Source organism: Crocuta crocuta, unplaced genomic scaffold, assembly GCF_008692635.1.
Source record: "Crocuta crocuta isolate KB4526 unplaced genomic scaffold, BGI_CrCroc_1.0 scaffold149, whole genome shotgun sequence".
NCBI lineage: Eukaryota > Metazoa > Chordata > Mammalia > Carnivora > Hyaenidae > Crocuta > Crocuta crocuta.
This window is the reverse complement of record NW_027551561.1, coordinates 7000105-7027647: the sequence shown is the minus strand read 5'-3', so window position 1 is coordinate 7027647 and position 27543 is coordinate 7000105. Positions and strand designations below refer to the sequence as shown.

The 27543-nt window shown below is 51.4% G+C and overlaps 1 protein-coding gene across 1 annotated transcript in view; it reads right to left on the bottom strand.

Annotated features, from left to right (window-relative positions):
- Positions 1-3076: 3076 nt before the first annotated feature.
- Positions 3077-27543, bottom strand: part of RHBDL3 (rhomboid like 3) — a 52784-nt gene continuing 28317 nt past the window's right edge. The window contains exons 5-9 of the mRNA XM_077749863.1: positions 24995-25143; positions 22025-22137; positions 16580-16680; positions 6599-6659; positions 3077-3413 (exon numbers count right to left, since the gene is read on the bottom strand). Coding sequence (XP_077605989.1) covers positions 3142-3413; positions 6599-6659; positions 16580-16680; positions 22025-22137; positions 24995-25143 — 696 coding nt within the window. The 3' untranslated portion in view covers positions 3077-3141. The remainder of the gene's footprint in view (positions 3414-6598; positions 6660-16579; positions 16681-22024; positions 22138-24994; positions 25144-27543) is intronic.

Here is a 27543-nt window from a genome sequence, read left to right as displayed (position 1 = left end):
GCCCCCCTCACTGCCTCCCACCTCCAGAGATGAAACAGGGCTCCCACACCAGCCCTTCACACCACTCCCTTCGCAACCGATGGCTTTAAAAAAAATCTTTAATGGAATCTGTGCTCAAATAATATGTTACAACAAAAATATACAGAATGTACATGATACAAAAATATTTAGAAACAAACATTGCAGCTTGTGTTTCCTTTCTCTTTCCACTCACTCAAGTCCTTGGGGGTGGAATTCAGTGTGGGGCACGGTTTTTAAGGCAGAGGAGTCTCGGTGCTTTCCGGCCAGCCCCGGGAGCAACGTGAAGGCAGCCAGGAGATGGCTTCCGCTGCACCCGGAAATCTGCATTATTTGCAAACGAAATTGGACACTGGGGGAAGATCTGGGTTTGGTGAGCAATGACTCCCCTAATCCTCTGGGTAGGAACGGTCCTCCTAGAAATGGAGAGTCCTATTAGCTGGCAAAAATGCCTCATCAGGGAGCTTTTCCTAATTAAAAAAATGAATGATGAATGGTATCATTAAAGCAAAATTTCTCCTTTGAAGATTTGTTTTCCCTTCCCTAGTTCCTGTGATTCCTCTTCTGTTTAATGAGCAGGCATATCTAGGGCTGCTGTTTGGGGAATCCCTGGCTTTCCATTTCTGTTTCCCATGGAAGCAAGACCAGCCACTGGCCACAGCCCCATGAGGCACACCGCCTTCCACACTGGGCAGTGACTGTGCTGGACCAGGAAGGAGGGACAATGGGGACGCGCTGCTGGCAGGGCGCTGGGGGTGAGGGTGGAAAGCCAGACACCAAAAACCTTTCTTACCAGACTATGGTCTCTGGCCCTGGGTTGTGCAGAGTGACTATTGACACCACTGGGTGGCCCTGCTTGGAGCTGATGGTTGGGTGAGGCTGGGGGCGGGGTGTTAAGCACACCGAAGAACTTTGGGGTTACTTTTGGATGCCACTGACAGGGAACAGCAGCTGGGCTGGTGGCCTGAGGTCAGATGAGGCTCCCTTAGTGCGTCTCAGACAGGATGGCAAGTGGGATTTCTGCCTCAGGCAGCAAGCTCCCATCTGAAGACCTGAGGGACTTGGGTGCTTCTCTGAGGGCTTTCTAGAGTCTAGTCTAGAGTCTAGAGTTCACAGTCTTCTCACCCCTAAGAGAGGAAGACCCTCTCCAGGCCACACCCGATGAAGACGGGGGTGACTCTCCACTCCCTCCACCCATAACCCAGAGCACCCAGGTGCCAGGTCGGGTGGACAGTCCTCAGTACTGTCAGTTTGAGTGTGGAGTGACCTCGGTGGCCACATGTGGGCACCAGGACAATGTATTTAGCACTGGGCACAGACAGTGGGGGGGGGGGAGCGCGGGTTGACATAGCCTGGGGCTGAATGAAGACCCTGCCCATTCACATGTGATCACTGAGGACAGGAAGCCACCATCGCAGAAGATCCCCAAACTGCCTGGCCCAGCTGACTTTGGACTGAGCTCCTGCCCTCACTCCTGCACGGATCCAGTCCCTTTGCTACCCAGACTGGAATCTTCATCTTTCTGGGTTATCAGTGATTGGAGTTCCACGAGCAGTAGAAAGGGAATTGCAGATTTTGTTAAAGGCCATCTTCCCCTTCCCCTCTGCTCAGGGCCTGCATCAGCTCCTGCCCGGGAGTCATTCCCTGAGCCTCGCTTTCCCACTTGTGCAGTGGGGGCAGGGACGAACCTGCCAAGTTCCCTCCCCGCTCTGAGCATCTGAGTCTCTGGGCCGCCCTCACCTCGGACACTCCTCCAAACTAGAAGTCGTTTTCTGGCCTAAATTGGAATTCCTTTTACTGCAGCCTCCCGTCCCCCCTACTCCAACGGACACATGGTCCAGCCTCTCTTACACCCCCACAGCTCCTCCCCTCCTAAGGGAAACAGAACAAAACCTTTTTATTTGTGAAGGTCACTCCAGAGGAAAACAAGAACGGAATTGGGCAAAGGCAAACCACAGCATCCTGAGGGTCCNAGCCTCCCTCCACCACAGACACTGGCCAGTGGCTCTCAGGGAGATGCCGGGAAAGGGTGAGGGGTGGGAAAGAAGAGGCTAGCTTTGCTGAAAGCAAGACCATGGGAGTCATACCCTCCCACCTCTCAGTGCTTTCTTTCCTCTCACACAGATCCTTACACACACACACACTCCCCCCACAGGCTTCCTCTGCACCCCCCAAGTCCCCTCACGTTCTTTCCATGGCATGTCCTACCAGCACACGGGATGGATGTCCTCATCCACCACACCCATACACGCGCACGTACACACATACACGCATGTACACACACACACGCGCACGCGCGCGTGCGCACGCGTCCCCGTGAACAAAGGAGAGGCACCACATAGGGGCAGGAAAAGAAGGAAAATGCTCTAGAAACAAGGCAGGGACACTGATGGGAGATGTCAGCATTCTGGGAGACGGGGAGGGAGAAGTTCAAAGTTGGTACGGGGCCTTCCCTAGGGTGGAGCTTGGGATGAAGTTTATTCCTCCTCTTCAGTTTCGTTCACTCGATACCCCCAGGGCAGGAGGGAGGCCCGGACTCACAGCACCTCCGCCCTCTGCCCACCCCAGGCACTAGTGCCCATCAACAGGAGGGCACTGTGGGCTCCTCTAGCCCCAAACTAACACGCCCACCACGCGGCCCTCTTGCACTCCAGAGCTCCAAGCCCAGCAGCTGTGCAGGGAGCGTCCTGGCCCGCGACTGCACCTCTGCGCTGGGCTGGACAAGAGCCGCCTGGCTCCTCTGTCCTCGGGCCTTCCTGACATCTCAGCGTGTGGATGAGGGGAAAGGAATGCCCAATCTGCGACCAGAGAGGGGTCCCCCAAACATACGGAAATGGCCCAGCCCAAGGGAAGGGTTACTTTCACTGCACCCCAGGCCTTCGCCTTGGCCCGCTGTCCTCTGAACAGTCTAGAAAAACAATGGCAGCCACATCCAACTCGTCCAGGAGGTGCCTTTCAGAAAAGAGGCTCCGTTGTCCAAACCTGAACACAAGCATCCCAGCGGCCCAGCGGCCCGTCCTGTCCTCCTGGGCGCCGAGGAGCTGGCGCTGAGAACAAGAACGTACGCGTTCCTTCCTGCCGCTGCCTCTGCCTCCCCTCCCCGACCTCGGTCCCCCCAGCCTCCTATGGAGGCGGTGGCAGCTTTAAGTCCAGCAGGGTATAGGCGAAGATGTTCCAGAAGACAGCGAACAGCACGAAGACTGTGTACATGGCCACAAAGATCCACCACAACGACTGGTCCTGCAGCCTCTGCTCGTAGTTCCTCAGGACCACCACGCCCAGGGTGATGCCCACGGCCACACCGCCCAAGTGCGCCACAAAGCTCGGGTGAGGGCACGGCGGGTAGGCTGATGGGTGGAACCGGAGCCACACGGCCCGCCCAAACTCCATGCTCACTGCAAGGGGAGGAAGCACAGAGAAGTCACAGTAGAGCCANCCCACCCCTCCCCCGCCTCCGCCACCCACCCATTAATTCATTCACTATGCATTAGGCTGAGCGCTGTCTGTTCTCTGCACTGGAGCTACAGTAGTGAAGACAGATCAACCCTCCTCCAGGGCTTACAGATCTGGCAGTCGACCAGCATCAATTACAGACATAAGATAATTCCANGGGGATCCTCTGGTTTGGGGAATCAGGCAAGATCTCCCTAGAGGTGTGAAATTTGAGCAGAGATGTGAAATATCAAGAGAAGACCCTAAGAAGAAAGAGCATTCCAGGCAGAAGGGACAGCTTGTGCAGAAACCCGAAGACCCCTGTCCCCGCCCCCCCTCCCCCGCATTCATGAGTCCTGGAGGCTCAGTTTCCCCATTTGCACAGTCTCAGCCTCTATGTACCAGGCCGCACTGCTGGAACATTAATAACAACTTCAGTATGAGCTACACTTTACAGTTTATAAAGGGTTTTCATGCATTGCTTCAAACCCTTTAGAGAACCCTCAGAACCAGTGCTTTTGTGACTGGAAACAAGGGATGGAGAAAAGGGCAGAGAAGGAGTGGAAATAAACAGTCCCAACAACGCGCTAAAATTTCTGTCTTAACAGAGTCTAAAAAGCCCCTGTCCCATTCTCCAGTTCATTCTTCGTGCATGAACTTGACTCGGCCAATCCAATGGGGTATACTCTCCTGAAAGGATAGTCGCTGGGAAGTAGCCATTTCATTGCCCGCCACCAAAATAACACTAAGGGCAAGAATTCTCATCCCCATTTTACAGATGAGGAAACCAAGGCAAATTTGACAGATTCAAAGGAAGTCCTTGGAGGTGGATTTTCTTGTTCAGTTACCATTTAAGAAGGCGGGGTGCCTCTGTCCATTTAAGAAGGCGGGGTGCCTCTGTCCACCTTAACCACTCCGGGGCCGAGCATTCCCCTGGGAATTGCCTGATCGGCTGGCCTGGGCCCTGCAACTCCAAGGATGGCCGACAGATGGCAGAAAAGGAGCAGCCAGGAACCGACACTGAGTCCTCCCTGACCCCCTCCCCAGGCCCTGGGGGCCGCACAGGAGGTTTAAAACACACTGGTCCCTATCTCTAAAAACAGCATTTTCGTTTTTATGATGCTTAGAGTTGGGATTTTTTTAAACAGCAAGATTCAGGCTTCTCCTCCCTTCCTTGCATCCAGACAAACTCAGAGTCTGAGCAAGACAGGGAAGCAATGCTCAGCCCACCCCCACTCCACTGCCCCCCACTGCCCCCCACTGCCCTGGCTCAAAGAATCTGTGGGCTTTTGAGCACGAGACGTGGATGTCGACGGAAGTGCGGTCCACACAGGCCCACGTCTGTTCTGGCTCACCTTCCTCTTCCCCATGCAGCAGATGGAGCCAGGCAGACAGCCCAGGTGCTCCTGCCCAGCCTTGCTAAAGAGCAGGCGTTAGAAACGGCACAAGTTGGCTCTGAGTTCTGCCTCTATCACCATCAGCTGGGTGGCCCCGGACCAGCAGTGTCTGGGCCTCGGGTGTCTGCCTGTAACCCAAGCCTCATTAAAAATACTCCCTTCATGGCCACGTTCTGTGGACTGAATGACAGACCATGTGTCCCCTCTTCTCTCTGCCCCCATCACTTCCGGAAGAGGCTCATCATCTCAAAACGAGCCTCGTAGGAGGCCTCTGGTCTCCCCTCCCCACCCCCAACTCCTTCTCTACTCTGAGCCTCACTGGTCTCCGGAATCTCGAATCTGCCAGTAACTCTCCTGCTTAAAGCCCTGCAGCGGCCTCCCGGCACATCCAGGATGAAGTCCAACTCTTCTCTTTGCATTTATGGCCCCGTGACCTGTCTCTTATTATCTCCGATCACTAACACCCACAGTCCCCAACCTCACGGGTCGGTCTTGCCAGCTGACTCGACAGCCGTGACCCTCCACGCACTGTATCTTTCTTCATGCCGCATCTTTGCCCAAAATGTCCTCTTGAACCTTGTCTCTGGGGTGACCACCTGCCTGTCCTGGACGCTCAAAATGACCTCTGCAGGCAGAACTGGCTTCTCCCGACGAGGGCCCCACTACACCCTGGACACAGGGGCTCATGGATTAGTCACCAAACTGCAAGTGAGTGTGTGTGGGCATGCACGCACATGTGCACATGCGCGTTATCCTGGGGAAAGGGTCTCCAGCTATTTTTTTATTGTTTAATGTACATCCAAGAGAGTTAGCATATGGTGCAACGATGATTTCAGGAGTAGGTTCCCTAATGCCCCTTATCCATGTAGCCCATCCCCCTCCCACAACCCCTCCAGCAACCCTCTGTTTGCTCTCTGTATTTAAGAGTCTCTTATGTTTTGTCCCCCTCCCTGTTTTTATATTATTGTTGCTTCTCTTCCCTTATGTTCAACTGTTTTATATCTTAAATTCCTCATATGAGTGAAGTCATGTATTTGTCTTTCTCTGACTGACTAACTTTGCTTTGCATAATACCCTCCAGTTCCATCCACATATTTGCAAATGGCAAGATTTCATTCTTTTTGATTGCTGAGTAATACTCCATTGTATATGTATATACATATACATATGTATATACATTTACATCATGTCTTCTTTATCCATTTATCCATCAATAAACATATGGGCTTTTTCCATACTTTGGCTATTGTTGATAGCGCTGCTATACATATTGGGGCGCATGTGTCCCTTTGAAACAACACACCTGTGTCCCTTGGATAAATACCTAGTAGTGCAATTGTTGAGTCGTAGGGTAGTTCTATTTTTAATTTTTTGACAAACCTCCATACTGTTTTCCAGAGTGGCTGCACCAGTGTGCATCCCCAAGGGGTCTCTAGCTTCTAACAGGAGATCTCAAAGGACTGACTCCATGACCTGAAAGATTATTTAATCTGGGTGCTGGTCATTGAGCTGATAACCCATTCCGCACCTTTCTCATTCCATATTATGTCAATAAAAAGTTTAAGGAAGGTTAAGTGGTAGCAGAGTGAGCCAGACTGCTCATAATAGCCCCACTTTGTCACACACTATTGACACGTCTCCGTTTCTCTCGTGATCACACACCCCTCAAGGGCAGGGGCTGTGCTATCTTTATAGCCTCCAGGCCTGGCGCAGGGTTCCATCCCACCCAGCCTGCCCCCTTCAGTACTTACTACAGATCAAGGCCACAGCCATCCGCAGCAGCTTGAACTGACACTTCATGCCTGACCAGTTCTATGGAAAAAGGAGAAAGTTCCATTAGTTCCGGATCTGACCACCACTCCATGTATCTTGTTTAAGAAAACCTGTCGTCGGGGCGCGCCTGGGTGGATCAGCTGGTTGAGTGTTGGACTTTGGCTCAGGCCATGACCTCAGGGTTTGTGAGTTTGAGCCCCGCATCAAGCTTGCTGCTGTCAGCCTCTCAGTGCAGAGCCTACTTCAAATCCTCTGTCCCCCTCTCTTCTGCCCCTCCCCTGCTCACGGGCGTGCTCTCTTTTTTTCATCCCTCTCCCTCTCAAAAAATAAATAAAACATTTTTTAAAAAGTCAAGAAAAGAAAACCTGACATTAAGGGGCCCCTGGGTGGCTCAGTCGGTTGAGCATATGACTCTTGGTTTCAGCTCAAGTCTTGTTCTCACGATTCATGAGATCGAGCCCCACGTCAGGTTCTATGGTGAGCTTACTTGGAATTCTCTCCTTCCTTCTCTTTCTGTCCCGCCTTCCTTCTCCCTCTCTCCTTCCCTCCATTTCTCTCTCTCTCTCTCAAAATAATAAAAAAAGACAGAAAGAAAAAAAAAAACCCTGACGTTAAAAAAAAATCTCTTGGGGCACCTGGGTGGCTCAGTTGGTTAAGCGTCCGACTTCGACTCAGGTCATGATCTCACAGTTCCTGGGTTCGAGCCCCGTGTTGGGCTCTGTCCTGACAGCCAGCTCAGAGCCTGGAGCCTGTCTTTGGATTCTGTGTCTCCCTCTCTCTCTGACCCTCCCCTGCTCATGCTGTCTCTCTCTCTCAAAAATAAATAAAACATTAAGAAAAATCTCCACTATGTCTTGAATGAAGGAGTTACAGTTTGTTCGCACAGCACACCAGCATGAGATTTTAGGCAATGGCAAACCTATGATGGTCAGGAACGCACTTGAGCTGTGCTCACAGAGGAGGAGAATCCAGGTCTAGGGAGAGGAGGTCCCTGCCCCCCTCTACACGAGCAGAGGACACCTGAGAGCTGCATGAATTGTCGGGCCTCATGTTGGCAAAAGGGATGTGGGACAGCGGCCAAGCAGAGGCAAAGCAGAACCATCAGGATGAGAAAAGGAATCAAAATCCTGCATATGAGAAATGGATGAAGGGAAGACCCAGGGTCAAGTTCACTGTTACCAAGTATCAAATGAGTCACCATAAGGAAAGGGCACAGTCAGTGTGACCTGTAAATGGAAGGCTCAATGGACGAAAACATCAGAGAACTTTTTTAAAGCTCAGGATGTTTCCATTTCTAATAAGTAGAGCTGTCCAAAGATGGAATGCTCCATCCTAGGGGGTCGTGAGTTTCCCATCACTGAGAGGTGGGCTTTACGTCACTCGGAGGGGATGCTCTCCAGGATCAGGCACTGGAAAAGGGGGGAGCCAGATGGCCTTCAGACAAATCGCTCTTTTTCCTGAGAACCTCAGAACACTCTGAGCCTCCAAAGCAGACAGACAGAGTACAATTATTCGCCTTACAAAAGGATTTTTCACTTTACAAAAGACTTCGCCACAGGGTTCCTTTGAGGGGCTCTCCTGCACTGCATTCAAAGTGCCATGTCGTTTATACAGACGCACGCACACACAGAAGCGAGCCTGGGCTCCCCCTGGCACACATCGGCCACAGGGAAGGAGGCTACTGGCCANCCCCCCCCCACTCCCCCACCCCCCCGCCGTTCCTGCCTGGCCGGGGCCCAGCTGAGGGTACTTCTCCCATTCCTTTGATGCTGGGGGAACACACGTGTTAAACTTTACCGAGGCCCTAAGCACTGGCACACACAATAACGCCTATGAGGGGCATCTGCCAAAAAGAGGGTGAAATCCTACAGATTTGGCTTCCTGCCCATCGTCTCCCTTTGCCCCCAGTATTCTTCACTGACCGGCATGCCCTCTTCACATAAGGGGAGGTGGGCGACGTGCAGCCCCTCTTCAGGGGGGAAGTCTCATCTTTGCCTGCTGACATGTCTTATGCTAAGAAGCCGACGGCAGGCAATGTTGTCACCTGCCCCAGCAGAAGACAGGGAACAGGAATCGGTGTCCTTCCTGGATCTGGCAACACAATCTAACCTAGACGGCAGGCGGCCCCTCAGCTCCTCTCCGGGAGGCAACGGCAGGATGGGCAGGGACGTGGGAGTCCCTGGCGGATGGACCAGCTCCTCCCAAAGGGGGGCCCCTGCGGCCAAATGGCCCTCCCACCCCTGTGACACCCCTGTGAAGGGGCTCCAACCACTGAAAAAATTCTTTCTGCTGTCATCCGGCCGGGTTTTGCCTCCATCATGTCCACCCACGGATCCTAATTCTCCCCTAAAAGTGACACCCACGTTCCTAGCAGTCTTATTCTCAAAAAAAAAAAAAAAAAAAGTGGAAGCAATCCAGTGTCCCTAGATGGATGGATGAAGATATAAGGAAATATTATTTGCTTTAACAAGGAAAGCAATTCTGACCTGTTCTAACGAACGAACCTTGAAGACATTGTACCCAGTGAAATCAGCCGGTCAAAAAAGGACAAATACTGTAGGGTCCCCTCCTCAGAGACACAGAGAGGGACCGATTCATAGAGACATCAGGTAGAAGGTGTCTACTGCCAGCGGTTAGGGGAGGGAGAATTGGGGAATGGGCACAGAGTTTCGGTTTTGCAAGACGAAGAGTTCTGGAGATCTATGGTGATGATTTCACAACCGTGAGAATGTACGAGACACAACTGAGCTGTGTACTTAAAAATGGTTAAGATGGTAAATTTTATGCTGTGTGTATTTTACCACAATTAAAAGCAAAAGTGATACAGAACACTTCCAATATTCCTTTTCCTCATAAAAACCCTGTGGGGGCGCTTGGGTGGCTCAGTCGGTCGAGCATCCAACTCTTGGTTTCGCCTCAGGTCGTGATCTCAGGGTCATGGGATGGAGCCCCGCATCGGGCTCTGCACTGGATTCTGCTTGGGATTCTCTTTCTCTCCCTCTGCCCTTCTTCCCTACTCGCTCGCTCTCTCTAAAATAAAAAATTTTTAGGGGCGCCTGGGTGGCTCAGTCGGTTAAGCATCCAACTTCAGCTCAGGTCATGATATCATGGTCTGTGGGTTCGAGCCCCGTGTCAGGCTCTGTGCTGACAGCTCAGAGCCTGGAGCCTGTTTCCGATTCTATGTCTCCCTTTCTCTCTGAGCCTCCCCTGCTCACGCTGTCTCTCTCTCTCAGAAATAAATAAAAAACATTAAAATAAATAAATAAAATCAAATCAAATCCGAAAAGAAATAGCTTACCTAAAGACGGCGTCTCTTTCACTGTGTCCTGAGTGACACTATCAGGGAAAAATTCAGTCTAGAATACATTGGCCACTCTCTCCTTCAGCTGAGGTCCATGCCTCCTTCAGTCCCTACCTGGGGTCTGTCTTCAAAAGCACCGTCCGTATTTTTGGTCTGGCAAGGCCAGCAGGGAGGTGGCTCAGAACTCCTCCTTGGCTAAGGTCTTCATTTGTAAATCTGGAGTGACACCAGCGCTCACCTCAGCTCCTACCTCACGGGGTCGTGAAGGTAAAATGAACTCCGACGCATAAAGCACTAAGAACATTGCCCGGCATGTGGCAAGCGTCATTTAAGTGTCTGATATGATCATCTAGCCCTGAGACAAGGGTGGTGGGTTGCCCCGCACAGGACCTTTACACCTTCTGAAGGACCCTGGACTAGCCAGGCGAGTCCAGCTTGGCCACAGGGCTGCCCAGGCCGGCCTCACTCCCGACCCCTGCCTGGCCCCTGAAGCTGCTGGACTTGACCAGCTCGATCCAGTCACACCTCCTGAACTTTAGGAAGGAAGAAATGGAGGGAGAGTCGAAGAGGGCTGGTTCAAGGTCACGGTAAGTCAATGTCAAGGTCACTAGGGCCCTCAGTCCAGGGCTCCGTCTGCCCGCACTTCTGAGACAGGCTCCCATTCTGTCTGTGCCCGCTGTCCCTGCTGGCCGTTCCACCTGCCTCCGAAGCTGAGCAAACATGGGGAAATGACTAGTCTCCCAGCAGCTGAGGGGTTAAACTCCAGTCACCCCTTCCCACCAGCCGCTTCCTTTCCCGGACCCATGATTCCCTCCAATAAAATGAAAGCAGTGAAACGACAGGAGGAAAGGAAGAGATCTCCCCACAGCCAGCACGGCTGCTGCTATAAATGTGGAAATGCCTGCGGCCCCAGGGCACGCACGTCCCTTGCAGCCCCTTTTAATTTATTTCTCTCCCAGACCCTTGCAGGGTGAGAAAGAACCCACCCTCAGCAAACAAGGGGGTAACCAGTCCCCTGGCATTTCGCTCACCCAACCGGGTAAGAGCTCAGAGGCTGGAACCCAGTCAGGAAACTCGCGGCTTCGCATATCCCGGGGGAAGCGGTTTCTTGTCAAAAGACTTGGAGAAATCCCAGCACAGGAAAGAGGAAAGCATGACACAGACAAACTGGGGAGTGATTATCTGGCCCATGAAAGGATTTTTAGTAATAAAATGAACCTTATGACATAAGAAAAACCTTAGACTTTTATGACCAGTCTAAAAGTCTGGTGTCTTTTAGACAACGCTCTTTCTTTGTGCTTTGACAAGATGGTCCTGTCGCAAAAACTAAGGATCTCGAACATTTTAGGGAAACATCTATCGCATAGAGCAAAGTGTAAGTAAATATCTTGTAGAAGTAATAACGGGACTCTGGGGGCGCCTGGGTGGCTCAGTCGGTTCAGCGTCTGGCTTCAGCTCAGGTCATGATCTCGCAGTTCGGGAGTTCGAGCCCTGCGTCAGGCTCTGTGCTGACAGCTCAGAACCTGGAGCCTTCTGCATCTCCCTCTCTCTCTGCCCCTCACCCACTCACGCTCGCTCTCTCTCTCAAAAACAAATAAATGTTAAAAATGTTTTAAAAAATAATGGAACTCTGGCCTGTGGGTCCCAGCAAAAAGCAATTAATAAATTATTCAATTATGTTTATCTCAATACTTCTAGCCTTTAAGCTAAGAAGTCTTGGGACACATTCTATAGCTCCCTCTCTCTGCCCCTCCCCCAGTCATGCTCTGTCTCTGTCTCCTTCAAAAAGAAATAAACATTAAAAAAAAATTTTTAATTTTTTTCTGTTTATCAATTTTGCCTGTTATCTATAGGAAGCAATTAGAAAATGTGTCCTTTTTTGGGGCGCCTGGGTGGCTTAGTCAGTTAAGCATCCGACTTTCGCTTAGGTCATGATCTCGTGGTTTGTGGGTTTGAGCCCTGCATCGGGCTCTGTGCTGACTGCCAGCTCGGAGCCTGGAGTCTGTTTCAGATTCTGTGACTCCCTCTCTCTCTCTGCCCCTCCCCTGCTCATGCTGTCTCTCTCTCTCTCCTAGAAATAAATAAAATATTAAAAAAAATTTTTAAAAAAATGTGTCCTTTTTTACTTCATATACAAAATAGAAGTGTTCAGTACTTCTGTTCCCAAGACTGTCTAAGTGAGAGATTCCGCCTGAAATGAAAGCCTGTCTTGTTTTTCATAAAAACCCTCTGGGTTCCAGGGATGCCTGGCTGGCTCCGTTGATGGAGTGTGCCACTCTTGATCTCAGGGCTGTGGGTTTGAGCCCCATGTTGAGAGTAGACATTACTCAAAAGTAAAATCTTGGAGCACCTGGTGGCTCAGTCAGTTGAGCATCCAACTCTTGATTTCAGCTCAGGTCATGATCTCACAGTTCATGAGATCGAGCCCCATGTCGGGCTCCGTGCTGACAGTGCAGAGCCTGCTTGGGATTCTCTGTCTCCCTTGCTCTCTGCCCCTCCCCTGCTGACATGCATGTGTGCGCTCTCTCCTTCTCTCTCTCTCATAATAAATTAAATAAATAAGTAAATAAGTAAATAAAATCTTTGAAAAACACACACGTTCTGAGTTCCAAAAAGCTTGCAGTTTACATCAAGGGAATAAGTTCAGAAAACATTTCAACCAAAAAACTGGATAGCATGAAAGACTTGCAATCAAGGCTTCTTCGCTTAGTTTTTTATTTCTTTAAAAAATTTTTTAACATTATCTATTTTTGAGAGAGAGAGACAGAGAGTGAGCAAGGGAGGGAGGGCAGAGAAAGGAAGACACAGAATCTGAAGCAGGCTCCAGGCTCTAAACTGTCAGCACAGAGCCTGACACGGGGCTGGAACTCAAACTGAGATCACGACTTGAGCCGAAGTCATGACTGAGCCAAACAGGTGCCCCAATAAACATAGAAAATTATACATATTCAAGGATATGTAAACACAACCCTGCGCGGGCGCATGTACACACACCCATGCACACGCAGGATCTCCCAGCTATGTGGTGATTTGCCACACGGAAAGCATTTTCACATCTATTTTTTCCACGTCTGTCTCACAACTACCTTGTGAAGAAGGCGCTGCAGATGAGGGGACAGAGGCCCTGAGAAGTGAAGGAACTAACAGCTTTTAAGATGGTGAGTCCAGTACTCACATCTAGATTCTCTGACCATCATGCTGTTTCTCCTGTGTGTTCTGACAAGGTGCTTCATTGCACACATGCACGCACGCACGCACGCACGCACAGAAATCTTCATTTGGGAATCTAAAATTCTAGCATACCTATTGGATGGAGCCACATGAAACTGCCAATGTTTCAATGCTTCTGACCCACAGAAATGGCTTCATCCTAATGCATCTCTGACGTGCTGGTCGCTGAGCTAATTTGGGTAAAGGTGGCCTCTTGTTGAAAGGAAACCAACCTTTCTAATGAGAAAATGAGGTTTTTTTTCACCATCAAATAAGCATCGCACAACTTTCTAGGGAAGGCTACCATATGTCATGCTCCGGGGACTGTGATGCTCCCAATTGGCCAGCGAAAGCCATGTCTTTCTAGAAGGGCAGTGGGCTCTCGGATGGGACTGCTCAAATGCCCCACCACAGGCCATGGGCTACTTGCCAGAAAGAAGTGTAAACTGGAGCAAGACTGTTTTCACACCTCCCTCCTCAACCCCCACGCCCGCCCCGTGGCTCTTGGGGTGAGATGTGCCCTCACCACGGGAACCTCTGGGGCGTCAGGGCTGTGTTCTATGCTGCAGGGCAAGGGGTGGAAACGGGGCATCTCCACGAACTCCTGTCTATTTCCTCTTAGCGGTGCTGGTCGGTGCCCTCACGCACGTACACATCTNGTGGACTTCAGAGAAAAAGCTGTGTCTGGGGAAAGCTGTGGCACCGATACAGAATGACCCATTTAAAAGGGTTGTGTGAGGCAGCCCTGTGCTGCCAGGTTCCTCAGCAGATCAGGCTGCGCGTGCGTGTGTGTACGCACGCGTGTGTAAGCCCACGTGCCCAGACACACACTCGTATGTCCACACAAGCTTTCCTACATCTGCTGTGTCGCTCCAGGTGCTACGTGACGTTGCCAAAACTCAGATGAGGAGTAAGTGTCGTCGGTGTCCGTCTGTCCATCCCTCCTTTCCTTCCCTCTGTCCCTCTCCCGCTCCCTCTCTGTGTATAAAGGGGACTTTGGCGAAAAGAAAACGGATGGTGTGCTGAGCCTGGCAGGTGACAGCGGCAATAAATAATAAAGAAGAAATGGGAGAATTTAGGAACTGCAGACGTTGTAACAACCTTCACACATCCGCCACGTGGGTGAAGACAGTGACAGAGGAGGGAGGTGAGAACGGGAGGACCCTGGGGGGAAGCTATGCCTTTTCTAGACACCGCTCATTCCTTCTTCCCTTCCTTCATTCAAAATTTAGTTGGGGGAGAGGGAGGGGGAGGGGTCCTGGCTGGCTCTGTGGGTGGAGTGTGCGACTCTGGATCTCGGGGTTGTTAGAGCCCCACGTTGGGGATAAAGATTACTTTTAAAAAATGGGGCATCTGGGTGGTTCAGTTGGTTACGCGTTGAGCTCTTGATTTCGGCTCAGGTCATGATCCTAGGGTCATGGGATGGAGCCCCGTGTGGGGCTCTGTGTTGAGCATGAGGCCTGCTTGGGATTCTCTTTCCCTCTCTCTCTCTGCCCCTCCCCCACTTGCATACGTGTACACTCTCTCAAAATAGACTTTTTTTTTTTTAATCTTAAAAACATTTTACTTGGCACCACCTACGATTTGGCCAGCCCTGTGCCAGGCATGGGGATGAGTAAGACCTGGGCCCTCCCTAGAGGGGATTCCCTCCTCCCACTGCCTCTAAAACAAGGATTCTGGCTTCCTCTGAGACTATCAGACTGATTCCAATTTCTCTCTTTAGACTCTGTCTCCGTTTGGAGTCCACCCTGGCCTCTTCTGGGAGGAGAAGGGAGTCAACATTTACACTGAGTGCTAATTTTCACTTTATCTCCTTTATCAATATCATCCCATTTCACAGAGGTAGAAACAGGCACAGCATGGTTAAGTAATCTGCCCAAGGTCCCTCTCTGGGAAGTAAGTAGCCAGGACTCAGATCTGGGCTGACCGGCTCCAGAGCCTGGGCTCTCAGCTCAGGTACTAGAACGCCTCTCAGGACGGGCGCCTGGCTCAGTCAGCAGAGCGTGGGACTCCTGGTCTCGGGGTTGTGAGTTCGAGCCCCATGTTGGGCATAGAGATTCCTTGAGAAACAAAATATTAAAAAAAAAAAAAAAAGCCCTTCATTAAAAAGCAAAAAAAGCAAAAAAAGAGCATGGGAAAGGAATGGCTGGTCCCAACACTAGGAGAGGCTGGTGTAAGGGAATAACACCTGAGTGGCTGTCAGGAAGTATGGGTTCAAGTCCTGATTTTGCCACAACCTTCACTGTGACTGTGGACAAATCATTTAACCTCTTAGAGGCTCCTTTCCCTTTTGAGAATTTTGATGAGGTCCCTTTACTTTTAATCATCTGTGACAAGCAACGGATTATAATTATGATGCATGCTAGTGGTCGAGGATTGCAATACTTTTCAAAGTTGCCTTTTTTTTACATTTTTTATTATTTTTCTTAAAGTTTACTTATTTATTTTGAGAGAGAGAGAGTAAGAGAGCGGCAAAGAGAGAATCTCAAGCAGGCTCTGCACCATCAGCACAGAGCCGAATGTAGGGCTGGAACTCACAAACCAAGAGATCATGACCTGAGGGGAAATCAAGAGTCGATGGCTCAACTGACTGAGCCACGCAGATGCCCTTTTAAATTAACTAAGTAATTTTTTTTTTTAACATTTATTCATTTTTGAGAGACAGAGAGAAACACAGTGGGGGGGGGCAGACACACACACACACACACACACACACACAGAAATCTAAAGCAGGTTCCAGGCTCTGAGCTGTCAGCACAGAGCCTGACACGGGGTTCAAACCCACAAACTGTGAGATCATGACCTGGGCCGAAATTGGATGCTCAAATGACTGAGCCACTCAGGCACCCCAAATTAATTAATTTATTTTTTAATGTTTATTTGTTTTGAAAAAGAGTGAGAGAGAACGGGGCAGGGGCAGAGAGAGAGGGAGAGGCAGGACCCCAAACAGGCCCTGCACTGTCAACATGGAGCCCGATGCAGGGCTCGAACTCAAGAACTGTGAGATCATGAATGACTTGAGCCAAAATCAAGAGTTGGATGCTTAGCTGACTGAGCCACCCACGTGCCCCTAAAGTTGTCTTTTTTTAAAACTAGGCTCTGGTCCCAACGTGGGGCTTGAACTCACAACCCCAATGGGGTCAAGAGTCACATGCTCTACTGATGAAGCCAGCCAGGCACCTCTACTGTCACACTTTTTAAAGCTGAATGGGAAAGGGGAAAGGGGTAGAATAGGGAAATGGGTAACTTCATAGGCAAGAAGAAAAAGTATGAATCGTATATGAAACGTATTTGAAATCAGCCTGCAGAAAGTGAGGAGTGAAGCTAATACCAGCCAGGTCTGCCTGGCACTCCCGGGCCTGGGCTGGGGAGTCGACGAAGATCCCCAGGGAGGACTGGCATGCAGAGGGGAGGCCGAGATATGCATGCTGGGGCAGGAGGTGCTCACCATCACGATGTTGGCCAGATGGGCGGAGACGACTGCATACACGCCTCCGGAGGAGCCCACCACAGGTGCAGTCATGTCGGCCACAGACACCGCCAAGGACCCTGGTACAGAGAGACATCAGGAGTTCAAGGGTGCTGGCGCGCACTCCCCACCCCTGCCCCTTGCACACAGCAGCTCTGGGTAAGACTCCAGAGCAAAGGCTCCGTCTCCTCCTTTCATCCAGGAGCCTTGGATGCCTTGGAGCCTCCTAGAGGCTTAATTTATGGCTTGAGAGAGCCATCTGATTTGAACTTCTTTTATGGGAGACCCAGTAGAGGGAAGGGATCAGCCGTCTGTCACTGCAGCCCTGCCTCACTTCACGCTACCTTGGAGTTCTGAGCAATAACAAATAGTAGTGGCACTTACTGCAGAAGCGGCTACCACGCATGGGCCACTGGGTGTCACGCACTGGCCACATGCTTTACTTACCTCGGCCCCTTTAGCCCCCAAGACTGCCCTTTGAGGAAGGTGACAGCAGCCTTACTGCAGAGGTGAGGAGGCTGAGTGGAGTCCCTTGGTACCAGGGCTGGAACCAGGATTTGAGTCCAGCTTTGCCGACACAAAGCCCACGTTCTTGGCCTCCATAGCAGCCACTCCCCAAACTGGTACAGAGAGAGGTCAGCCTCCACCCCCCACCATCGCTCTCCCTGCTCAACAGCATCTCAAAACCCACTTGGCTTCACCTCCGACCTCCCTCCAGCCGAGAGACAGACAAAAGGACAGCAGAATCTTCAGAGTGGGGGTTCCGCTGGAGGGAAAATGTCCTTGAAAAGTCCCAGGGAAGAGGAAGGTGATGTCATACCCTCTGGGGGAAAGGAAGGGTGCAGACTGGGGGATGACAAACTTTTGTGCTGGCAGGGAAGTTGGGCAGAGAAGAGAAGGGAAATGTATTGTTCTGGTCTCATTTAAGTGTGATCAATGCTTTGGCTTCCAGGGAAGGACATGCGAGACTAAAAATAACTGGGAGGTAGAGCCCAGGGCTCAGAGGCTGAGAGGTGGCTGGCCTGGGTGAGCGCGCAGAAACCACCGCTGGAAGATGCCTGCAGGCTCAGGACCCAATTAGCCGCTGCCTGGGTGGAGGCAGGAGGCACGGGCAGAAGTCCAGGCTGCAGGCTCTACAGAGATGGAGGGTCCACTACCCGGGAGGAGGCTGGGCTCAGCCCGGGAACCAGGGCTCCTGACACATCTGGGCATGAAGAACCTCCCAGAACGGCATCAGCTGCCTTCTCCCCATCTCCCTGCCCCCTCAGACCTCTCTCAAGGCCCCTCAGCAAATCCTTGGTCTCAAGGGGGATGTGATCTCCCAGGGAAAAGCACTGTCATGAACCGAGAACTCCCAAGTCCTTCTCCCCTCCCAGGGTGACTATAAATCTTTCTTCTCCCCTTTCATGCTTTGCCTCTGGCTTTAATTAGGTATTGATCTATTGTCAGATAATTTTTTTTTTTTTACTGCCTAGCCAAGGGGTCAGCCATATATAACAGAGGGAAAAAAATCCCAGGGTGGCAAACAGACAGGCAGTGGGATCTGCATGACAAAGGATTCCCACGCTCCCGCTCTCAGGCAGGGGCCTGCGAGGAAGGCTGCATTGCAGGGCTGCGGGAGGGCTGGCTGCCGGAGGAGCCGCTCATTAATTACCGCGTGGACAGAGGAAGCCCCAGCCTCCCCGGGCTGGCCCTTTGCCTCCAGCAGGCCCAGCTTCTGCTCCGTCTGCCTCCCGAGTGCGGGGGATCGCATCGGTAGGGAGGCAGTGGGGAAGGCCCCGGGGTCCAGCCTCCCCACACTGACCTTTCTCTCACCCTACCCATGGATAGCGGGGTCTGCGACCCCAGGGTCAGGGGTCAGGTTGGGACTGTGGCAGGAGTCTGGAATGGGGGCGTGGCTGGCTAGCCGAGTGACCTTGGGCACAGCCCCGGCATTCTTTGGGCCTCAGCTTTCACGTCTGTGACATAAAGAGGTCTAAGCTTTCCGACTTCCGAGCAGCGAAACCCTCTTTTTCAAAGGAAACCTTACCCCCACCCCTACCCCACAGAGCGGAGCACAGAGAGCCTAGGGCTGAGTAGGGGTGGGGCCTAGGGAGTCAAATGTGGCACTCGCTGGAGGGGACCTCAAGAGTCCATCCAGGTCAGAGACTCAACAGTCCGAGATCCTGAGATCCAGGATCTGAGGTTTGGATCCTGGTTCTAGAACCCTGAAGGTAACAATCTGAAGTCACCAGTCCTCTGTGTGTGGCAGAGAGATTTTCCTCAAGTGGCCGCAGGTTACCCCTGGACTAGAGGGACTCAGAGCAATGGCACCCATGCATATCAATACGGTCATGAAGGCCGTCCCGGGGCAGGATTCCAGACAAGCTGTCTGGAACCTAGCCTGACAGCTGACAGTTCCATAAGGCCTGTATGAAGGCCCCAGAGGTCATGGGGGCAGAGGATGGGGACTGGATGGCAAGCTGGAGTGACACACACCTCTGGACGGCAGCAGGCCAAGGGACTAGTTACAGTGGGGGCTCTGAACTCTCTCGAGAAAGTTCTGGGCCTACACCAGCACGCAGACAAATCGGTGACTTTATCATACTGCACAGTTGCAGTCATGTTAGCCTGAAATAATTTAAAGCAGGTGTTTTCCAACGTCTCCCTTGGCCATTACAACAAAAAAATCCAAATAGAAATCAGCAGAACATCTACCTTTAAGCAAAATAACTTTATTTATGTTACGTATTCTCTCCTTTGTTCTACAAATATTTGTTGCTTAACATATGCCAAACCCTGCGTCTCTGGGGATGCCCACGTGGCTTATCATCTATGTAATCTGTAAGAAAAGCTTGGTAGAGCCCTTAAAATACTGGTTTTTCAAGTCCCTACATTTTAGCCATGTGATTGTGAGCTAGAAGCCAGAGACACGTTGGTCTCAAGCATTGGCTAGAAGCATGGGGTTCCCATTCCGAGTACTTCTTAGTCTTTCTGAGAAAACGAAGCCAGTCGTTTCACCTCTCTGAACTGCCATGAAATGGAGGTGACAGTACCCACCTCCTAAGATTTGTCACTCCGGAAAAACTCACGTGAATCCTCTATCACAAGCCCAGAGTATTGCCAAGAGCTCAGCAAAGGTTGGCTGTCATTGCTACAAGATGTGATGGCCTTGCCTTTGCAATAGTTTCTTTGGGTGGGGAGCTAAAGGTTGGGTCCTGCCGTCTATTTAAGACCTCTCTTGGTGGGGGCACCTGGGTGGCTCAATTGGTTAGTGTCTGACCTCTGCTCAAGTCACCATCTCACGATTCGGGAGTTCGAGCCCCATGACGGGCTTCGAGATAACAGTGCAGACCCTGCTTGGAATTCTCTCTCTCTCTCTCTCTCTCTCTCTCTGCCCCTCCCCTGCTTGCTCTCTCTGAATCTCTCTGTCTCTCAAAAATAAATAAAAACATTACAAAAAAAAAGGACATCCTTGGCTTCTGACAATAAATAACCTGCACAAGGAAAGGTCTATCTTTTGGTTCTCATAACATATGATAGTGGTTTGAAGCACAGCCTTTGGGGTCAGGCAGCCCGGGTCTGGGGCCAGCTCGTCTCGGGCAAGTCTTCTGAGACACTCTAAGGCTGTGTCTATACCTGTAGCAAGTGGAGAGTAACAGTACTGGCCTCGAGGGGATGCTGTGAGGATTAAATACAGGCTGCGCAGGGCAGGCACTTGATAATGACTAGCTATCCACTCAGGGTCTGCCTGGCTGGGAATGGAGCCCCCTCTACACTGGGATGCACACAGAGGGAGGAAAGGGTGCAGGCAGATCAATCAACTCAATCCTGGAGATCAATGACATGATTTATGGTGACCAGAGTGCCCTCTGGTCCGAATCAATGCCTCAGACAGAATAGTACATGTTACTTGCTTTATGATACAGCCCCATACCCTCCTGTCTGCTTGGCAAGGCCTCCCTCTGTGCACCATCCCACTCTGCCCTGGTGTCCCTGGGGAGTGATACCTGCACTGCCTCCCTGCTGGGTATCATCTGGTTTGGGTGAGGCCTGAGTCATCTTGAACCTTACTTCTGTCTTCTGGGTTACGGACACTCCCATCTAATTGACTACTAACTGCAAGTGTTAGGAGTGTCTTTCCTGTTCCTCGCCATTAACCATCTGGGTCTCTGGGTATCTAGGTATAGAAAATGTGGCTATAAATCTCCAGATGTCAAGACTTGGGGACTGCGTGGGCGGCTAAGTCTGGCTCACAGAGATCCTCAGGAGACCTTTGTTCAAGGATGTGGAAGGTGCTGGATGCGGGAGGCGCATGTGGGTGCTGTCCAAGGTAGCCAAGTTTTCATTCTCCGCACACAGAGAAATGAAGAAGCTCAGTGAGGGGCCCATCTCCCATGCTGAGAGTTCATGAACTGGGGGATGAGCCTTGCATGGGTGGGTGGGGGGGGACCCTTCCCTCTTGGATTCCTGAAGCCACTTCAGTTACTCCCAGAGTCCCTGTCTGCTCACTGTTTACAAGGTCAACGCTGCCCTGCTCTCCTGATGACAACTTTAATGCCACTCAGAAAGGATTAAGATCTTACTTAAACATACACACAAAGCTCCCTTGGGCACAGCTGTCAAGGTGAAGAGCTGAGGCGGCAAACCTTGTAAAAAAAAAAAAAAAAAGAAGCCAGCTATAAAGTTGGAAGCATCACGAGGGAGATCCCTCTGTTCAGAAACACGGCTGGTGCAGACTCTTCCTGCAGAAATGCAGTCTGCTCTCCCCAGCTCACCCTGGCCAGCCTAACCTCCCCTCCGGGGAAGGAGAGGGGGAGTCCTGCTGGCCACAGGGCCCACCATCCTCAAGGTCATGGTCTTTCACCATGTGATCAGAGTCGGCTGGGGCCCTAGTCCCCTCCAGCTGGCACGAGTGCTCACCACCTCTTAGGCCAGACCTGCTTCCTGCATGCAGCAGGTCAATCAAGGGGACAGGGGTTGGCCTGGTGGGTGGGCCTGGCCCCGCCCGCACCCTGAATGTCCCTGCAGGGATCTTACTGTGCCTGTGCACAGTTTACATGGCACTGTTACTCCATTGTCACCTCACTCCACCCTCGTAACACCCTACGGGCACATTTTATTAGTTCCTTCCTAAAACCTAATGGGGCCAAGAGAGGTTAAGGAATTTCCCCAGGCTCACACAGCTACAACACGGCAGTATAAAGATGGAAACCCCAGGCAATCGGCCCGTTCCGGATCCTGTGGTCTCCCCCGCTTGCCATCACATGCCTCTCTCTTTGGCTGGCAGTTCCCTTTCCAGGGGAGATTTGCTAACCTTGGTAGTCAGGAGCCTTGGGGATGGGGGTCCTGAAGCGCTGGAAGCCTGGGGCTTGCCCAATCCCATGGGGTCCCCAGCCACCCTGGGGAAGTGTACCCCCACGGACTTGTGGCCCGCCCGCCTACCTGCCACAACGCCAGCCACGTAGACAAGCCCGATGCGGGTTGCTCCGTGCACCATCTCCAAGGGCACCCCTACCAGGAGCTGCAGCACCACGTTGAGTCCCAGGTGTTCTATCCTGTACAGAAAGACCACTCCATCCATTCATTCATTCATTCATTCCTTCATCAAACAGTGTATGCCAAGATGCTGGGAATCCTGCAGGGACTGAGACCCTATACCTGCCTTTGAAGAGCTCGTGGTCTGAGTCTAAGGGACAGGAGTTATAGTGCAGACAGTCCATCTTGGAAACAGCACACCTTGCCTGCCACCTGGGACAGGAAGGACCAGGGCAGGGCCTGGGCAGTGCTTGCGACGCCTGCACCTGCCATAGTGAGAGGGCGCCTAACCATGATCAAGATCCAGCAAGTCCGTCCGCTCACACATGAGAAGCCAAGACTCAGAGAGGGGCACTCACTGGCCTACAGTCACACAGCCCGGATTCCTGATGGTCAGAATCCACTCCGTTTACCAGGCCACGGAGTTATTCTGGCTCACTACACATTTGTAAGAGCTACTGATGTTCACAGAGAAAGAGTTTTTCAAAACAGGTGTAAGCATTAGATGGCCGCCTGGGTGGCTCAGTCAGTTAAGCATCTGGCTCTTGATTTTGGCTCAGGTCATGATCTCACAGTTCATGAGATGGAGTCCTGAGTCAGGCTCTGTGCTCTCTCCCTCTCTCTCTCTGCCCCTCCCCTGCTCACTCTCTCTCTCCCCCCAAAATAATAAACATTAAAAAAAAAAAATTGCAAGTTTTAGAGATATCTCGTAGAACTTAACAATTCGGTTATCCCTTAAAATCTCATGAAATCCCTTAAAATCTCATTCTAGAACCCCCCAACACTCAGGGTTGGGTTTTCTTACCCTGGGAATACTTTCCTTTTTACCCTATCATACATCTGTGACCAGATCTTGTTGCTAAGTGGTGTCTAGCCATTTAACATCCACTGTCTCGTGTAAATTGAGCCTATGGCATCTGTACAGCTTCCTGAAGATGTTTAAGTTATAGGGTAACAGAGCCCGGCACGAGGGGTCTGGACCCTGGCCTGGGCCACAACCCTGATCCTGGCCTGCAGGGCCCTGCCTGGAGGCTGAACGCTGTGCCATGTTGGGCACACGTGAGCAGCTGCTTCCCCAGGAGGGCACCTGCAAGCTGGCTCAGACAGATGGGGCTCTGTTCTAAACTCCTATCATGCCTGGGGTCTTCCAGCACCCATGGCCAGCTGAAGGATCAGAAATGTCAGACAAACGCACTAGAAAAGAGCTGGCCACTGGCATCGGATTCATAGTCAGAGGGACCGCAGAGGTTTTCCGGTCCTGTCTCCTGGCTTACAGACAAGATCCTGAGGCTAGAAGTCACCAGGTGAGGGGAATCCAGGGCTCCTGCCTCCCAATCCAAGCTCCCTCCTCTCTACTGCACTGGATTCACTGGCCCAGAGTGGGCCCCTGGGTCACAGGCCACCTTGCTGGGCTCTCCCCAGATGCTGGCCAGCTGTCCCTATCTCCTGTCTGCTGCAGCACCAGCCAAGAGCCCCTCCCTCCCTCAGAATCACAGACCTGGAATCTCCGCCCAGGGCTCTCCCAGGCAGACACTGCCCCATTAGTAAGCGATAGCCAGAGAAAGAACTGAAGCCACCGCTATGGGCCTCAGCTAAGAGCATCTGTGCCCTGTCCACTTGGACCTCCAGGCTTTTAGCTCCCAGAGGCAAGGAATGGACAAAGAGGTTTTGGAGGCTCTGTCCGTTCTTGTTCCTCACCCCAAAAGATCAAGGAAGGCCACCGGTCAGTCCTGGAACTAAGGCAGGCAGTCTTACCTGCTGTGGAGTCAAACGCGTGGGCAGCCTGGCAGGGAAGCCTCCCCCCGCCCCCCAACTTCCTGCAGTCTCCAGATCTTGGTTCACAAGAAGCCCCATGCATGAGGCTCCCCCTTCATTCCGCTCCTTAGTCCCGTCAGATCGAAGCCTGGGATACAGCAGGCAAGGCAGCCGCCCGCACTAACCATCCGCTCTGGCTCAGAGTGGGGACATTCATCGGTAACCATCGACATGTCTCCTCAAAGCCCCTTCTCACCAAGTGTGGCCTCTCAGGACGGGAGACTCACAGTGAGGCTCCCTCTTGGCCACTGTGGGTCTTTCTTCTAAGGAACAGGAGTGATGGAGCCTCGGGGACCAGGGTGATCCTCTCCCCATCCCCAACCTCAGGGACAGGCTCGCCCACAGCTCTTCCCAGGCTAACAGTGAGCCCTTTCACTTCTCTCCCCGGAGAGGCTGTAGAAGACACCGCAGAGGTGTGGTGTCTGGGGATCCTGATTCCCCAACTCAGTGCTTTTTCTGTGTAAAAACAGTCTGCAGCTAAGATCATGCTCAAGGGGACTGGGACCTGTGTGGTCACCCAGCCAGCCAATAGGTCTTTGTCATGGGGTAGAAGGTACCAGTGAGAACTGACTGCATTCCACCCCCAAAAGAAGCTACATGGACTGGTCAACAGAAACTAGAATTATTGCTAGAATTCCTCAAAGAAACTCTCACCACCCATGGAGACCACCTTGGGAGAAAGGCACTTTCAAGAAATCTGTCCTTTATTTCACTTATGGGGGGCATTTTACACACACACATACACACAGTTTGTGGATAGTGTTAACCATGCTTCCCTTTTTGCTTTGGCCACTAGGAAGCTCAGAACGAACTTATAACCTACATTTGTATTGTTCTCACTGTGGGCTTACATTTAACATTTTCCTCCATCTACTTCCCCTTTCCCATACTCTGTCAATAATGAACTGATAGCTTCCGGTATTAGGTGAGTTTCAAGGAGCCGCCTCAAATCCTGTGTCCAGGAAGATAAAAATAAATGGAAACGTATTTCATTCTAGTCTCTCTGGACCTCTCATTTTCCCACAGGGACTGTGGCTAGAGTGAAAAGCAGCAGGCACTCACCCCGCATGCATGAAGATGTACGTCAGGTAGCGCCACGCCTGTGCGCGGAGCTGTGGGTGGTACACCAGCGAGTTCTTCAGGTACCGCGGATGGGTTACCTGCAGCACGAACTGACCCAGAGACACTCCGTTGTAGAGGAAAAAGGCAACCTGGGTGAAAACACAGAATGGTGAGGACCTGTTACCAGAGGCGAGACTGGCCAGGAGTCCGAATCCCCTACAGGAAGTTGTAACTTGTCCTCGGAGAATGAGGGCTGACCCCTAAGGCCAGCGCCCTGCCTTGCTTTCAGCCACCTCTCACCCCACTTCAGTTTGATTGTTTTGTGTTAAATGGTCACGTAGGCTCTGCCCACACCTCCTGGTGCCAGGCAGGAAGGGCTAGGAGGATTTTAAAATAATTGCAGTAATAACTTACATATCCATTTGGGGAAAGAGGGAGTTCTACATTAGATGATTTTTTTTTTTTTTACTGTGGTAAAATACACATAATATAAAATGTACCATCTTCATTAGCTTTATTTTTAAAAATTTTTTAATGTTTATTTATTTGGGGGGGGAGGGGCAGAGACAGAGGGAGACACAGAATCTGAAGCAGGCTCCAGGCTCTGAGCTGTTAGCACAGAGCCCGATGAGGGGCTCAAACCCATGAGCCATGAGATCATGACCTGAGCCAAAGTCAATTGCTTAACCAACTGAGCCATCCAGGTGCCTCATTCTTTTTTTTTTTTCTTTTTAATGTTTATTTCTTAGGGAGACACAGAATCTGAAGCAGACTCTGAGCTGTCGGCACAGAGCCCAACGTGGGGCTTGAACCCACAAACCATGAGATCATGACCCGAGCTGAAGCTGGATGCACAACCGAGCCACCTGGGTTCTCTTTTTGTTTTTTTTTAAAGTTTATTTATTTAAGTAATCTCTACACCCAACATGGGGCTTGAACTCACGACCCTGAGATAAAGAGTCGCATGCTCCTCTGACTAAGCCAGCCAGGTGTCCCTGGGGTGTTCACTCCTACAGTAAATGGCCCCGAATTTCTGTTTCTTTAAGACTCAAGCCTGCTTCAGGCACCTGGGTGGCTCAGTGGGTTAAACACCCACCTTCGGCTCAGGGCATGATCTCACGGGTCATGGGTTCGAGCCCCACATCGGGCTCTGTGCTGACAGCTCAGAGCCTGGAACCTGCTTCAGATTCTGTCTCCTTCTCTCTCTGCTCTTGCCCTGCTCACAACTCTGTCTCTGTCTCTCAAAATTGAATAAACATTAAAAAAAAAATTTTTTTAAAGACTCAGGTCTGCTTCTAAATTTTCTTTTGTTCTCACCCATACTTCCAGGTTGTCAGCAGCCTGTTAACCAGGTGTGACAACCAGGCTCTTAACTCCCTATTGCTGGCTGGTCGTGGGTGCCTTCTAGTAGCTTCCCGCCACGTCCTTTCCATTCCCTGTTATGGAACCAGAAATCCAAGGTACGGGAACTGTATGTAAAACACAAGCTTTGGGCGTTAGTACGAGTACTTTGAAACAGTTATTTCAGCATTTTTTTCTAGATCGGTGGTTTGAGTTTCCATAGCTGAGGTTTCTGGAAATTGGAAACCAATCTGGACGCCTCTCTGGATGACCTTGGACAAATTACTGGAATGCTCTGGCCCTTGGTTTCCTCATCTGGAAGCGGGGATGCCCACGCCCCCAGGGTGGTCCTGAGGTTTGAAAGTGCTGAGGCACACAAAGGGCCAGCTGTGCATGTCATGTACTCAGCAAATGAAGCTATAATCGGTGTGGGGCTCAGGCCTCCTGGGCTGGACCTGTGCCATTCCCAGCGCCCCCCACCTCCAGCAGATGGACCCCCCTGGGTTCTCTGGGGAGCCGTTCTGTCCATCTTACATGACACGGGTGGTCTGGCGGCAAATACAGCTCCCAAGGCAGCTCATTATTATTGGTCCTCAAATAGAATTTAATAAATAGACCAACACAGTAAGCGTTTGGAGAACGATTCCAAGAATATCTCAGAAACATCGCATCTTCAACATGTACTTGGATGAAGCTGTAACAACAAACAGAGGAGCGCCTGGCCTGCAGACCAGCTATTGCTTTTCTGATTCGGGGGAAAAAAGAAGGACGCCATGGAGCCTAATGATCCTGCCATTTGATTCGGCATCAACTTCACGGGAACACATGCCAGGGTGGTAATGAGGCCCGTGGCTCTGGAAGGGAAACGCTGCAGACTATAAAACACCATTCAGGGGCTGGGGTTGGGGGCCCACAGGTTCTAGGCTCGGCACAAAAGAATTCAGAGTGTCTCACACGTGGGCACGGACTGAGAAAGCGGTACCTTTGGAATCTACTGCCTCCTAAGCAGGAGACGTTTAGAATAGCGATAGGGACAGATCCTTCCCTAAGGGGAGAACATTCTTTCAAAATATGTTCAGCCCACATTTGCCTGTTCATAAACACTCCCTCCTATATGCATTTTGAGGAGTGCTTTTGCGTTCAGAAAGCGCCACCAGCCACTCTCGCGCTAAATAGAGGAGTCCTGTGGGAGGAGGCGGTGGGCCCGG